Here is a 15,609-nt window from a genome sequence, read left to right as displayed (position 1 = left end):
CTGCTGGTGATGTATATATTTTTTTGTTTTTAAGTTGGTTATGTACTCCAATGGTTGTAGTTCATAGTGGGGAGTAATACAATGTTGAGATGTTAAGTTTCTTGGAATTACTACTAAGGCTCATTGATCCATTCTAGGTCCTGTCAGCCATGTTGGATTGCTTTACAGATGGTTGTAATAAACATTATTTCCACAAGTGGTATGACGTTTCTATCATTAATGTTTTTAGGTAAAGAATCAGTAGGCATGCAAACATTACAAAATATCAAATTTATTTAGATTTTTAAAAAAATTTGCACATGCACACCCACACAATAATTTGTAACCATCAATATTTTAGGCTGATATTTCTTATCATAAAGCTAGCACACAATTGCAGACTTTTAAACAATATGGTATTGAAGACACCATGGGGAAAGCTTGCACTGTTTGATTATAAAGTTAAATGTACAAAAAAGGCAGTTTGAAAATCAAGTATAAACATTTAAAAACAATTTACAAATGGACAAAGTACAAAAAGAGCAACAGTCACTCAAACTGAATAGAAGCAATGACTGATAACATGGTCCATAAATAGGAAAAGATGTACATCAATTCACTGTAGATTAACATGGCTGTTTGGCTGAGAATTGTACAGAAAGTATTACAGAATGTTTTTCATACATTCTTTTTTGGCAGTTTCAGTTCAAATCTTGTATATAGAAAAAAAAAATAGGCTAGATATATATTTTTTTAATGGATGGGAGGATGGAATGGAGAACAGAATGGTGTGAGGAGATAAAAGGAGGAAAATGTTTCATTTCACATACAAAGACTTGGACATCTGCACAATCCTTTTGGGTAGCTTTGAGAAATACATTGGCTTTCAATTCATCATACATTCACTACTCTATGTGCTAGGGTGTTGATATATATTGACATACAGTACTTGTATCCTGCACCATCTTAACACAGGACATACAGAACAGGAATCATTAATGACTGAAACAGATGGTTGGCTCCTATAAACAATATATTCCAGATTTTCTAGATTTTGGGAGCAAGTCGAGGGGCACTGTAGAGGTAGCCTTGTGTCTTATTAACAATACTACTATGAAAAAAAAAAAAGAGGGCTTATCCACTTGAGGTTACGCAATCAAACCTGGAAACTTGGTATCCCAGTGAAGCCCTAAAAAAAAAGTTGCAAGTTTGGAATCAAATGGAACAAAATGACAAAACAGGACTTTACTTGCAGATGCTATATTACACATGTAGATTGTTCATTTTCTTCCATCTGTTCCTGAAACCTGCCGAAGCGTTTCCTTTACAGAATCAGCGTCTTACTCAGCTATACACTGATGTGGCATTGCACACAGTGAACTCTAGGGGATATACACACATCACATAAAATAAAGTGCCTTCATTTGCAGTAGCCATTGACGCAACATAAATTTTCTAAGTAGGGGAGGATTGTTTTTCCTTTCGGCTTTACGTATTTCTGTCTCATAGTCACCTATTTTGTCTCCACTGTGGTTCAAAAATAATTGAATCTTTATTTTTTGGGCTTAACTAAGGACGATGGACAAAGACAACGCAGGAGTCTTTTTGTGAGAGTTCAAATATGTGAGCTCTGCTCCTCTGGAAAACATGACGGTCACAATACCCTGCACATCACAAGTCTGGATCAACATATTTGCCAAGACATTTCATTTTGTGAAGTAACAACATGAATGAATACTGGGCATAAAACTGCACGCTCCACTTGACAAAGTACAAACCATTGTGCATTTATAAGGCAAATACATGGAGGTTGGATCTACTAGGCATTTCATCACCACTCAACTGAACATAAATAACATGATGCTGAATTTACTGCAGAGACCCTGTAGCATCTAGTATGTGCTTATTTAGTTGGTGTCTGACAAATGTCCTATTTAGGGGTAAAGTCTTGCCTCCGCATCTCTATCATCGTTGCGATATGAGGACAGCACAGTAGGAATTCATTCTGCTGATTTACCGCAGTGTTACACTGCAAATCGGCCGTACTGCACGCTTCAAGTCGCACGCTAACTTTTCCAAGCGGACGAGCCCATCGCTGTGCATGTGCTTTCAAGGGTCAGGAGGGAATGTGCTGAAGTAAAGCATGCAAACCTCTCAGACAATTATTATACGACTTGGGCCGTTTTGAACAAGCTCAAGTCAAAGCCCTCCAAGTCCATCTTTTCCTCGCATCGTTGCGGATTTCAAAGTGGACACGAGCCCTCAGTGTGTGTGTGTGTGTCTGTGTGTGTGACATTCTGAGTTCTGGTCAGCGATCTCAGTCGTAAGCAGAGACATTGGTCATACTCTGAGGCATACTGTGGTCTATAAGTGCCATCAGATTGACCAAGTGCAAAATGGAGAATGTCCCGGGCCACATCCCTATCTAGTTTCTCATAAAACTTTATCAGCCAAAGACTTAAGAGGTAAGACACTCGATACTACATCAGCCGACAGCATGAGGTCTCTGGACCGTAATATGAAATGTATTATTCAAAATATGTACTGTAATTAACAAAATACAAATTCTAGTATACAACAACAGATGTACAAGAATAAAGCATTTGCCAAGCTCACAAATGCCACCTGTCCACTGTAAGTTTTTTTTTTCTTTTTCTCTTCTTGTGAACTGAATTGAAATCGATGTAATGAAGGGTTGTTTTACTACGAGGAAGTTGACGACACACTCTTATTAGGTGTGTCGAGGAATTATTTTACAGCGCCAAGTCTTTTCAATAGTTTCTTCCCTTTGGAGAGCAGTCCCTTTTTCTTTTTGGAGCACATGTCCAGTGGGGCCCTGATGGGACTGCCGGGCCCCACGGTGGCAGGGCCAGAGCCTGGGATGTGTGGGCGCACTGTGGGAGAGGCTGCTCTTCTGGGCGGACCCGATTTTTCCAATGGAACCTAATGGGAGACCCGTAAGGGACAGTTCAGGGTGTTAAAAAGCCAGCCGTCTCACACCTCAGTCACTACTCCCCTCCTTCAACTTAGTCCTTTCTGTCTCAGCAGGGCCACCATAGCTCTGAATCCCCCCCCCCCCCCCTCCTGTCCTGTGCACTCAGGTATAGGTTATCCCCCCCCTCCCCCCCCCCCTCCTCTCTGCCAGGTAGAAACAGTCTTTTTTTTTTATGAAGCTGCTACAAATAAGCTACAACACCACAGAATTTATGCATGATTCGTTCAGCTCAAATATCGACTAACTTCCACAGCAATGTAAGGAGACAACAGTTCTCAAGAATGACTATCAAAGGCAAGGGCAGTTTCCTCTCACACATAAACAGAGATACATTTGCATTTTGGGACAAGTGGGACATATTTATATCACATTCACTTTCCTTCCTTTTAAATATATAATATATATTCACTCATACAACTGGGTTACAGAGAAACTACTAATATCTTACTATTCCTTTTTTGTAATCATGAGCTAAAAGGCTCCTTAAAATTGCACTTTGGGGAAGTGGATGGTTCAAGATTCCATTAGCATGAGGCTGCATGTGAATATTATCAATATATAATATACCAGAACATGTAACATGTCCAAATCATTCTGCACATTTAATATTTTATTATATAGTATTTAAAAGGAGAAGTCTTTGAGGCTTTTCATCAACTTCATTTCAAAGTTGGTGGAAGCAATTAAACTTTCTTTAAAAAAGTTTACAAAACTGGTAACGAGAACCTAGATGCAAACATGACCGGAAATAAGTTTCTATTTCTCATGATCATCAAAATAAAATTTCAGTTTCCAGTTTCTATGAGGAAAACTGTTAGTAGCTCTTTACCATTTCACAGTATTCCTTATAAGAGAAAGAAAAGGTGCACCAGACAGACATGCTAATAAGGGTCTTATTTTGGGCTGGAGCAAAGATCCAACTTAACTGGAATAATGAAGCCAAATGAACATCACTTTTTTAATTTTTAGACCCTTCATTGAGTGTGTTTTGTTAGCCTGGAATTGGTAGTTTTTGTCATTCCTGATTGGATGAGCTGTGTCATTGTGCACTGCCTCACAGTAGAGAGAAGGTACTGTCTACATGTGAGCAGTACTGTTCATTTTAACTGAATTGTAATTGGGTGTGCAACAATGGCCTTTTAGCTTACCATGAGTTACAGCAGGAGACTTATTGCAGGAGACGGACATTGTCATGTACAACACTCAGAGAAACAACTGAAGATACCATACTTCTTGTCTAATGCATTGGCTAGGGACACTATCCTCCAACAACAAACAGAATTGAGTGTTTTTGGAAGAAAAAAAAAACGACTCAAGCAACCCTAAATGCATGTTAACACTAAAGGAATGTCATATAAAGTGTACATGTTGCATACCAGAAACTAAGGGAACCCATGTCATCTGCATTAGACGAGGGGAGCGTAATCTTGGTATCCTCAGTTGCTCACTTACGTGACGGAAACAGAGCCTTTAAGGTGTGAAATGAACACTCTTCTTCTGTTTTGCCAAGCGGGTGAGGAAAAGAAATAAAAAAAAAATATGGTGATGGCATTTCAATAGTCTGCACTATGAAAATGGTAAATCATAACACAAGGAAAGAAATATCTGATGACACCTGTTAATATTCAAACAATTGCATTATTTGTTAAACACAGAATTAGCATCACATATTTACATTTAGTAAATAATTACTTCTGAAATTATTCTCTGATGGCAACATAGGCTAGTTGACCTTTTGCGTGCTACTTTACAAGAAAGCAATATACAAAACAAGGCTTTCAGGAGCAGATACAAAAGTTGTACTATACTAGACTTCTTTTTTATATAAAATGTTCAAGAATTCATGCATCTGGAATATAGAACATGCTGAGCTACAGACTACATAGTTCATCTTTCAGTACATCAAAACTATTTACTCTATTAGAAAGTATTTGAGATCAAACACAGAATATATTCATAAAGCATCTGTTACAATGCTAAATATGCATGTGCAAAAAAATGTTAATTGCTCTTTTTCAAGACATGACAGAACAGGTAAAAAGTCACAGGAGCTTCTCCCCCTCCATCTTACTCTTTGAGAATGCTTTATGAATACAGTATAATCCAGGTATTTTTACAATGCATATCTTCCCCCCCTTTCACAGCAGTAAACATGAAAAATAAAAGTACCTCTGTCAAGTATTAGTCTTAAAGTTTATTTTTTTTCATAGATCTTAGACATCTACAGTATTTACAGTGTAATGCTCCAAAGTCAGAATTCCCGTTGTGTTTGGACCAATGAAACACACACAAGCACAGACACAAAACTAAAGGAGTAAGGAGATAGAGGGAACTGAAAAGAGTAAATGGATGACAGAGGGCTAGTACTGCGAAGGAGCATGTACCCTTTTGGTCTTTATCCGTGCTGGAGTGTCCTGGGGGTATCGAGATGGTGAGTCAGTGAGAAAAACCTCTACATCATCAGGCACTTCTTCTAGAAAGTTGGAAGGAACAAGTCCCTTGTGTCCATTGAGCTCGCCCTGCGGAGTACAGAGAGACAGTGAGACTCCCCATGTTCTCTTTGAGTGTAACTGTTACGCTGTAGTTTTAAGTGTTTCTCCACGTTCTTAGGGGAGGCAGGGAGTTGTGTTTTAAAGGGGTTTGAGTCTCATGGTAAATTTATAGCGAGTAATTTCACTTTAAAGCTGCACTAGGCAACTTTGTTCTTTGGCGGCCCCAGGTGGCAGCAGGAGATAAATGAATTTTGGAACATTTGAAGGACAATTTCTTCTTTTTTTAGTGGCTGGTGGGGGTGGACATGGTGAAAAAAATAGTTTAGTACCAGGTTCAACCATCGCTGGTGAGTCCAGTTTCTCTAGACAAAGCACTCGCTCGCTGCTGTTGAGGAGAATGTTTCGTATTTCAATCTTAAAGTCACAATGAAACTGCATTTTGGGAGCATATTGCTTCCTTAATGTGGTGTATTCACTGTTGAAACAGGATATTGGGGCAGGACATAATGCGGGGAGGGATCATTCAAAAGTGTAAACCAATGGAATATCAGTTGGAGAGAGAATATATTTGATGGGAGATTTCCTGCCAGTGACTATACCCGCCACCTGAAATTAATTTGGGTTAGGGTTACCATGTCTCAAGAAGGAGGGATGGGACGCTCTTCTCTGTTGCAGCCCCAATTTGTGATTTAGACTGATAGGACGGGTGCATTTTGACGTAAAATGGTGCCTTTGCAGCTTTAAAGATTCATTGTGCTCTGAATAATCATACATGAATGCAAAATGGAAATGGAAATAGAAATAGAAAAGCTCAGCACTTACATAGTAAAAGCCGTCTTCATCTATTTCACCAAAGACTGTGATGACGTCACCGGCACAGAATGTCAATTCAGCCTGTCAAAGAAGAAAGAGACTTGAGATACGTTTGACCTGCTTCTCTGTTCACAGCAGCTCGAGTCTGCTGAAGACGACCTTCCAAAACATCAAATCTACTGGGGTTTGATGAGTGTGAAATGCTGTGCTTCCTTCTCCAAATCAATGTGATGCATCGCAAATCTGAGTGTCAATTCAGTCTCGGCAGACAGACTGTTGCAACTATAAATGCATCAAATGTTGGAACTTTGAAGACAGGATTGCAACACACTGGGCACGTCTCTCCTACGGGGCGCTCTAAAACACACAAACCAAACGCGGTGTATGTAGGAGACAGCGTGACACAAAGACCAAACCGAGGAGGGGAGATGCTGGCTCAGGCAATGCATGAGGGGCTGTGTTCATGACCACCGGGGGTAGAGGGCCGGGGCCCGTCGTCTGAAGCCCACCTCCTTATTTGCACTCCAACACACGGGGAGGAAACACACACAGAGCAGACAGTACCGTACCCTCCTCACCCTCACTCACCTCCTCAGTCAGCCTGTGGCCCTCATACTGTGTCGGTGGCAGTGCCAATAGAAAGGTGAGAGTGAGTGAAACCAGGGGGGAAGGGCCACAAATAAAGCACGGGAAAAGTAACTAGCTTATACAGTATTAACACAAGGTCCATTGTCTGTCCAGGGTGTTAATTAATTCCTGTTTATATTTTTTTTAAAAAGGCAATTATATCTAATAGTCAGATGTGCAACTCAACAGAGCAGGACTAAAATAACTCCTCATTCAACAACACTTCAACTTGTTCAACCTCATCTGTGCATATCTTGCCCCCAATTTGAGTCTTAAACACTGAACTCACAAAGTACAAAGAGAATGTTATCATGTTATGTTTCAGTTTTTTGTCAGTAGTGCATTTACAATTGCTTGTGCACCTCAAGGTTTTTTATATGTGCTTTTATCGGTTTTATGTATCAGTTATATGATGGTGGTAACTGAGAATGGTCAAGGTAAAGAAAGTGGAGAGCTGGAGCTCCAGGGGGACAGTACCTCTACATCAACGTTAGGAGAGCTCTCTCGGGGGTCGTAGTCGTAGAGCGCCACCATTCTGCGGGTTGACATCGGGTGTTGACGCCCACTCCGCCTGTTCCTCTCTATGAAGAGGAGAGGGAAAAAGAGAGAAAAGCGAGAGTAATCAATTGGAGTGATGTAAAAAAAAAAAAGTCCATTGAAGTATGTGGTGACCAATGACACACTACTTAATTCAATAGCCTCGCCAGCCAAACAATCTCTGTGATCTACTCACAAGATCATCTGGCTCGCAAGCCGAACTATTCCCACGTTCATAATGATGGAATGCTTTTCAGTGACGGCACATTAAGGTGAAAGGCGAAATTTAACTAGAAACGGTTCATAGATGATTAAGGATGGTGAAGACTGAAAAAAAAACAGTAAAGATGAAGCAGAGAGCAGAAGAGCATCTCACTGGGCACAGACCTCTTTTGGACTTTCTGGACCTGCGATTTATTGAGCGGCCATCTTTGAAACGGTCGCAGTTCACTTCACAGGAAAGCAGGGAAAAAAATTAAGAGGGAAGAGTATAGGTAAAGAGAAATGCGAGTAATATCAGTAAAAGACAATTCAGTAGAGCATAAAGCTGGCCAGATAGACGCAGAGGGTAACAGCAAAGTAAAGAGAAAGAAGGGGAGACGGGAGAAGGTGAGGTGGGGAAGTGGTGTCCTACCTAACTTCTCCACAGGAGTGTTGAGTGGGAGGAAGCCCTGTTTGAGGAGCTGGTCCATCATATCGTCATCCTCCGTTTGGATCTCAGACACCATGTTACATGGGATCAGACCCACCCGGTCACGGATCTCCGCCCTGTAGAAGCCATCCGTGTCTTTATTCCCAAACACCTGAGGAGCAAAAAACAAAGTCTCAGGGGAAGCCATGCAGCTGGAAAATAAGTTATTTTGATACTCCTTTTAGCATCATGTTTCTACATTTACATTTCAGTGCAAAAGGGTCTTGCGTAAAGGTTTTTGTGTGAAGGGCTAAAGCTAAAGCGGTGATCCAGTGGCTATAACACTAGAATAAGCTTAAACTCCTACATTGTCAGTATTACAAGCAGATAAAAGCAAGGAGTGCAAGGGTCAAAGCCACAGTGTTCAACAAATACACCTGTGCTCCTAGAATGTTTAAGCATTATAGAGAATTTCTTGGTAAATAAATACAAGTCAGATGGGAAAGCTAACATTTGTCTTCTAGTGTATTTTTAAGTCGGTATCAAACCGATCCAGCGGCACAGCTGAGCCGTCTCAGAGTCAAGCCACCACCTTGATGATCTGGCCCTCCTTGAAAGGCAGCTCCTCGTCGGCGGCGTCGGGGTTGGGGGACATGGACAGGGGGTCATAGTCAAACAGAGCCACAAATATACGGGTCAGCTCCTCCGGTTCGGACTCCTCATAGTAATCCGGGGAGCGCCGTCCCCGCCCTTGCCTGCGTCCGCCGTAGCCGTCTGAAAGACAGAGGAGGCCTCTGCTGCTACTACCAGCCTTGTACAGCCACGCTGGCTGCAGAGGCAATGGGAGCAGAAGATGTCTCTTTGTTAGAGCTGACAGGGGAGAGGGCGATGAGACGCATGTGTGAAAAAAGAGCCACAGATCGAATGCGATAAATATGCTTTTAGTTTTAATCTGGTTCACTTTCAAAAGTTCAGTCGTATTGGGTTCATGCACAATAGGCCAAGGAAGCTTTTATAAAATAGCGTATATCTGTATGGCGGATTGGTAGCGGCACAGTGGGGTTCTTCGTTCACACATCTCTGATTGCTGGCATGACAGTCACTAAACGTCATAGAACAACAGTACAACACCGACACGAAACAGAGAGGAAACACATTTCAAGCAGTCTTTGGGTGCAAGGGAAACCAAATGGCCGTGCACATTAAGAGAATGGAGGAAAGATGTAACACTGCACTATTGTTCATTGCTGTTTCACTGCCTTATCTCACAGAGGCTGACTAACATGCATGCTTCCCTGGGATTGAATATGAGGAGGTATGCATTCAAATATCAATGCAGAAGGGGTAATGTCATGCTTAGTCCACATCTGGAAACAATCTGCAGCACAAAAGGGCAGAGGAGGCACATTCCCAATTAGAGATTAGGACATTGAATGCCACAGCAGTTCCTGGCTATGCAGATATCAGGGACAGTGAGGGGAAAGGGATGAACCTGATATCAGTTACCCATGCTTCTCATGGATCACCATGTTAAATCAAATGTTCCAATGGCAGAATTCTGTCGGTCTGAGTAACGTCTCGGTCACACTGCAACCAATTCTGAACCAATTGAAATATACATCTTAGCAGATATTTAATATAAAATTTGAATGGTTTAACAATTCTGTTTGATTTCGATGGCAGCAGATTTATGGATGTGCAATGGAGTGATACCAACAAGGCAAGAATGCACTAACTCATCCAGTAATGTTTCTTTCCTTCTCACTGTATTGTGAACGAGTCATGCAAAAATAACAGTGAAAAAAGGCTATTGGCCCGGAGAGGCGGGAGGAGAAGGAGCAGAGGAGGAGCTGAGGAAGAGGACAAGGAGGAGGGGGAGGAGGGAGGGGAGGGGAGGGGAGGGGAGGGGTGGATATGGAGTGTGAATGGGAAGGGTGGGTTGGTTGGGGTTTCTGGGATTGAAGCTGTAGGAGTACATACAGGGAGGGGATTTTCATTCTCCAGCAACGGGAAAAGTGGCCAATCTTGTCTTCCCCCGTCAGCTTAATCAGCTAAGCTAAACTAAACAAATCAGCTAGCTGTCCAGCACAGAACATAAAGACCACCATTCACCGATGATATCACTGCATGTATTCAAAAAACAAAGGTTTCTTTGCCTTTTCTGTCATTGTCAAGGTGAATTGTCATCTTGGAGAGAAGCTGCACCACATACCATATTGATGCTCTGAGGACATAGATCGCCATATCCTGCGCCGAGCTACACTGCCATAGTAAACATCCTCCTTGACAGGTGAGAGGTTCCCCTCACTCCCCTCACTGTTACTGTCCATGGTGATCTCTACAGAAGACACCAATCACAACGTTACGGTCAGAGACCCCCCGCACACACACTCTGATCTACCCCATGGCCCATTCAATCATGCTGAGAGGGGAGGATGATGAGGTTGCCCTGGGGTGGGGGTGTAGAGGGCAACAGGTTTCACTCTGGAGTTACTTGGTGTAAAACAGCAATGCTTGCACTGTTGTGGCAGAAGGGGGGGGGGGGGGGGGGGGGGTCAAATTGGGTGGTCATGTAAACATGTTAACCCACAGTAAACACAGGCATAAAAGAGTGTAATCTGGGATAATTTCCTGCCAAACTGCACATGAACATTTGGCAAATCCAACTTATGAGGATGGACAACTACAGGGTGTGCAAACACCCCACAACAAAGGTCTACGTGGTTGTTTAAGCTCATGTGTCTATGGGAGAGATGTACAGCTCGGCTCACATGGGTAAGGGGAAACACATGGTATAAATAACACAAACATCAGTGGCCCTGCAGGTGGGGATGGGGCGTCTCCTCGTGTGGTGACCTCACTAACCAATGGATGGGATGGGCCGTCGCTGAGGGGGGGTGCCGATGTGAACCGGCCTCCTCCCTGAGTGGTCCAGACGATCGGAGCGTCCGTGTGATGGCGAGTTCCCAATGATCTTTGGAGTGAGAGACAACACGCAATACGTTAGAACCAACTGCCTGTCCTGCAAAGAAAAAAGCATCCATTTAAAACACGTAAAACAACCCCAAAAACCCTGTTGAAAACAATTGAAAAACCATAAGAGCAAATGATGTGGCTTCCATTTGTCCTTAGGGAGGAAAATAAGAGTAATAAACCCATAAAACAAGGAACAAAACCCAATAAACCAACGAACCATCAACACAACTAAATCAAATCAACCCCCAACACAACAACATGGACTGGGGGGTTTGGCAGGGTCAGATGTTTAGCTAAAGACCATTTGTTTTGTTTGTTTTGTTCTGTGCATGTCAGCTCCTTGATGAGAAAAGTAAGCAAATGACAGCGCAAGAGAGAGAAGGCAGGAGATGAGAGAGAGAAGAAGAGGGAGAAAGAGCGGGTGAGTGAGTGAAGATAAAACATTGATGGGTGAGTGAGTAAGGGATAGAGAATGGAAAAAGATGTGGTTAGCTGAGCAAAACCATTACGGCTTCAGCCCGGGGCCCACTATTACTACAGACAAAGGACTAAGGCTTAACATATGAGAGATAATGATGAACAAGAGAAGAGAAGTCTTTGCCGGAAAGACTGAGCGAGAGAAGCAAAAAACATGATGCAAATGGTTTGAGGGCTGAGACAGAGTAAATGAATCAGCGCAGGCTAGAGAAGACTTGCTCTGCCCTTATTGTGTATGTAAGGCAATGAGAGGCAGAACATGCTGGAATAAAGCTCCCAGCACAAGTCGGAGCAATAAGGTGGCAGTACTAGAGGGCTAGGCGTTAAGGAAGACATATCAAAGCCCGCAGCTGGTAGAGAGAAGGCGAGGGCAGGGGAGGAGACGGGAACAGCACATCCCCATGCACTGCACAGAGAAACAGCCGTGGTTGAGCTGCCACTTTCCTTTTAATGGAACCTTTCCCCTCCAAGACATGAGAAACCAAAACTTAGTTAAATGGCCTTTAGGTAATCAAAAGCTTTACTTGAAAATCCACCTGACATTCTAAGTACAAGCAAACCAATTCACACAAAATAAAACATCAAATAAGAACAACCATGAACATGTGATAACTTGTCAGAATATTAAAAATGAAACAAAAAAAAAGTGCTAAATGAAAGGAAGGGGGATACCCATAAAGAAAAAAAGACAACATTAAGAAAATAGAATGGCTGCTGCTTGCTGATGGAATGTACAGCAGAAAGTCTGAATCACACACCAGCGGCTGGTCCCGGTTGAGCCTGGACATAGACTGGGCCCTAGCCTCCCTGTGTGGACTGTAATAGACCCTGTCCAGCTCGTTCAGCCTGCCCTCGCTCAGGGTCCCCTCCCTGGAGTAGTTTCGGGGCCCTGCCTCCCGACTCGGCCCAAAGTGCTCCCTGTTCCTAAAGTCACCCGTGTGTACCGACGTGGGTGCAGACACCGGCATGTCGCAGAAGTCCTCCTCCACGCTGCACTGGCGGGTCAGAGTTCTTTTACGGCCCATGGCCAAGGCCCGCCGCTCGACCGGCCCTTCGCAGTGGATGATGCGGACGGGCCCGCGCATGGGGCTCCCGTGGGCGTAGTACCCTCGGTGACCCCGGCCCAGAGAGCCCTCCTCCTCGCTGCCGCAGTCCAATCCGCTGTCGGGGCTCTTGGTGTTCTGGCGGTTGGGTCGGCCCAGGCTGCGCTCCTCCGTGGCGTAGCCGTAGCGGCTGTCGGGGAAGCGAGGGTAGGAGCGCTGGCGCTGCAGGTGGCGGGTGTTCTTGCCCGGGGCGAGGTGGTTGTGCATGTGGACGTCCTGCTGGTAAATGCGGGCGTTCCTCCGCTGAGTGTGGGGCGTTCCCGGCCGGCCTCCGTCCTCAAAGCACAGGCGCTGGCCCAAGCCGTCCACGCCGTCCAGCTCCTCCTCGGCCACCTCGGGGATGCTGTGGAGACGCTTGCTGCGGAGCGACTTCTGCTTCACCACTTCCCTCTGGAGGTCCCAGCAGTCTCTCTCCTCTGCTAGGTCCTGACGTTTGTAATATGCCTTCGGTCACGACCGGCGGGCAACGTTCCACATTTGCACAGTTCAATCAGATTCAGTTCAATTCAAAAGGTTCAGTTTAGATTTGGGGAGAGGGGGGGGGTTGTATAGTTTTTGAAGGTTTTAGAACAGGCAGGAAACAACACAGTGTGTGAATAGAAATAAATGGGGGGAAAGACAAAATAAAGACAGAATTAGTTATTTGTGGCAATGCAGTAAGACATGCAGTCTCATTCCGTGAGGAGGAAATGGCATGCTCTGAACAGGAATCTGTGGAGGCTCAAATATGGAGTGATGACTGATAATCAAACTGAGCGTGGCTGTGGAGGGTAATTGTGGAAAAGGTGATGATGCGTTACCGTCAACACAAAATCTCTCTCGTGAGAAATGAGAAACATCCATACAGAAAAAATAAGTGACAGGCTTACAGTTAGGGCCACTGGTGAGGAATAAACAAAACACTGAGGTGGATGAAGTGCGATAAATCAAAAGCCTTGCAACTTAAATGAACTGCGTGAAGCCGAGTGAGGAGAAGAACTGCTAATAGGAACAGGTCTATTGTAAAATTTAAATGTAATGAAACATGTACAGTATTTCCATCTATGTGCTAATAGAAAACAATTAGAGACTATATTTATGCAAATTTGACAATTCATCTTTAAGTAATTCAGTTTTAGCAATATTAACTGAATTTCTCATTCTGTACATCAGCACAAACATTTATTAGCCAACCTAATTGCTCTTTTTTAGCACAGATTTTTTTTTTTTTTTGAGTATAAATGTTTTTTGTAGAGATATTTTGGGGTGGATAATGATGTTCAACAGTGATTTACAAAATGATGGCAATGAAAAAAGGGAGATGCAATATTGGTGTATTTAAACAGAGTCAATACACCAATGAATACAGTTCTTGAACACCATGTTACTGTACAGATATTACTTACTTGACAAAAATAGGAATAACACGATCAAATTTGTAATGATAAAGTTTTAGCTTCTGACAGCCAATCATCTCAAGTGTTGGCTCATGGTCAACCAACCACTACCTCTCACTCTCATAACATGTAATTACTCTAATCTATACTTTTTTTTATCACAGCGGCCAGTTGGCCATACATCCACACATACCCACTGCACAGACTCAATGAAGACAGGATCATGTACTGACAAGGTTAACATCTACATTGACAACAGAGAAATTAAACATTAGGACATGAGACAGACATAACCGAAAGTGAATATTTCCATTTAAGTACTCACTTAAATGAGATTCCCATATGCACTTGATATGCCATGACCCTTATTGCTGATGACATAGTACATTTCGCACCTCAATATCACATTCTATATATAATTTTGTATAACATTTGACTTTAAAAGTTGTAACGCTCGTTCAGTGCAATATACAGTGTATCAAAATGCAATGCAAACCAGAAAAGTCATTATGCCTTTAGTTTGCAGCCTTTCTTCTTGCATGCTGTACAGTTATGTATACACAGCCATTCACGTGAGCTCAGCCTTGAATGAATAAAGCAGTGCTGGGGTGGAGCGGGGCGGGGGGGCTCACTCAGCTAACGCAGGGCTGGGGAGCTCAGCCAGGCAAAGCCACGGCGGGCCTGACTGTGGAGCCTGCGAGAGAGCAGGAACCTCTGCAGATGACGTGACCCTCCCTCCACCCCTCCACCCCCACAACCCCACCTCCCTCTCTCCTCCTCCTCCCCCGGCCACTACAGACTGGAGGTGTGCAGCAGGTACCTTGAGAGTGTTGTGAGAGTTGATGCTGCGCCTGCGGCCCTCCTCCAGCTGCATCTCGGAGTAGAGGTCCTCCTCGTCCTCCTCCATGATGTCGGACAAGTCAGAGCCGCGGCTGCTCTCTGTGTGGTACTCCTCGCTGTGGCTGTAGTGGTGGTGATGGTGCTACAGGGAAGAGAGAGACAGAGAGAGAGAGACAGAGAGAGAACGAGAGAGAGAGAGAGAGTTGAAAGCAAGCAGGGAATGACTTAGTTTAAAGTGGTAATACGCAAGTTCCGCAAGTCATTTTATTTTTATTTTGGCAACATCTTTGCTTATCAGTCATTGTTGTGGTAGTTTGAGTTTCTATAGGTAGCGCTCTTTTCTTTGTTTGTTCAGCCATGGTGGCTATTGCTGCTCATGCTGCCCAGTTCTTCTTCTATTTATTCCAAACAAGCTGCTGTTGCTGCTGCCAGAAATGTAAAATGCAGAGGATTTTTCCCAGGAAAGATCTACCAGACACCGGGTGTTTAGAACAGCAAATGTAAAAGCTGTCATGGACCGGCTATATGTTAAATGGCTATTGTGTTATATCAATCAGCAATAGACAGCAGCAAAACAGACATTTATTTATATGTAAATGTCCCAGATTATTACTTTAAAGCAACATTTCACTTTTCTAAAACGTTTTCACTTTTCACCATGCACACCTCCATACAAGTTCAAAAAAATTCAACCTCCAACATTTGCTGCCCTCCGGATCCGCTGTCAATGTCTGACATTCAGGATTCAGGAAACTTTTGAAAA

At 43.4% G+C, this 15,609-nt stretch overlaps 1 protein-coding gene across 1 annotated transcript in view; it reads right to left on the bottom strand.

The window, feature by feature from the left end:
• Positions 1 to 306: 306 nt before the first annotated feature.
• Positions 307 to 15,609, bottom strand: part of rimbp2b (RIMS binding protein 2b) — a 33,742-nt gene continuing 18,439 nt past the window's right edge. Inside the window, exons 15-23 of the mRNA XM_071927811.2 lie at positions 14,827 to 14,988; positions 10,940 to 11,048; positions 10,287 to 10,412; positions 8,667 to 8,848; positions 8,078 to 8,246; positions 7,384 to 7,487; positions 6,289 to 6,360; positions 5,359 to 5,493; positions 307 to 2,922 (exon numbers count right to left, since the gene is read on the bottom strand). Coding sequence (XP_071783912.1) covers positions 2,728 to 2,922; positions 5,359 to 5,493; positions 6,289 to 6,360; positions 7,384 to 7,487; positions 8,078 to 8,246; positions 8,667 to 8,848; positions 10,287 to 10,412; positions 10,940 to 11,048; positions 14,827 to 14,988 — 1,254 coding nt within the window. The 3' untranslated portion in view covers positions 307 to 2,727. The remainder of the gene's footprint in view (positions 2,923 to 5,358; positions 5,494 to 6,288; positions 6,361 to 7,383; positions 7,488 to 8,077; positions 8,247 to 8,666; positions 8,849 to 10,286; positions 10,413 to 10,939; positions 11,049 to 14,826; positions 14,989 to 15,609) is intronic.

Source organism: Centroberyx gerrardi, chromosome 8, assembly GCF_048128805.1.
Source record: "Centroberyx gerrardi isolate f3 chromosome 8, fCenGer3.hap1.cur.20231027, whole genome shotgun sequence".
NCBI lineage: Eukaryota > Metazoa > Chordata > Actinopteri > Beryciformes > Berycidae > Centroberyx > Centroberyx gerrardi.
Note: the sequence above shows the minus strand (reverse complement) of the source record. Positions and strands in the feature narration are given on the sequence as shown.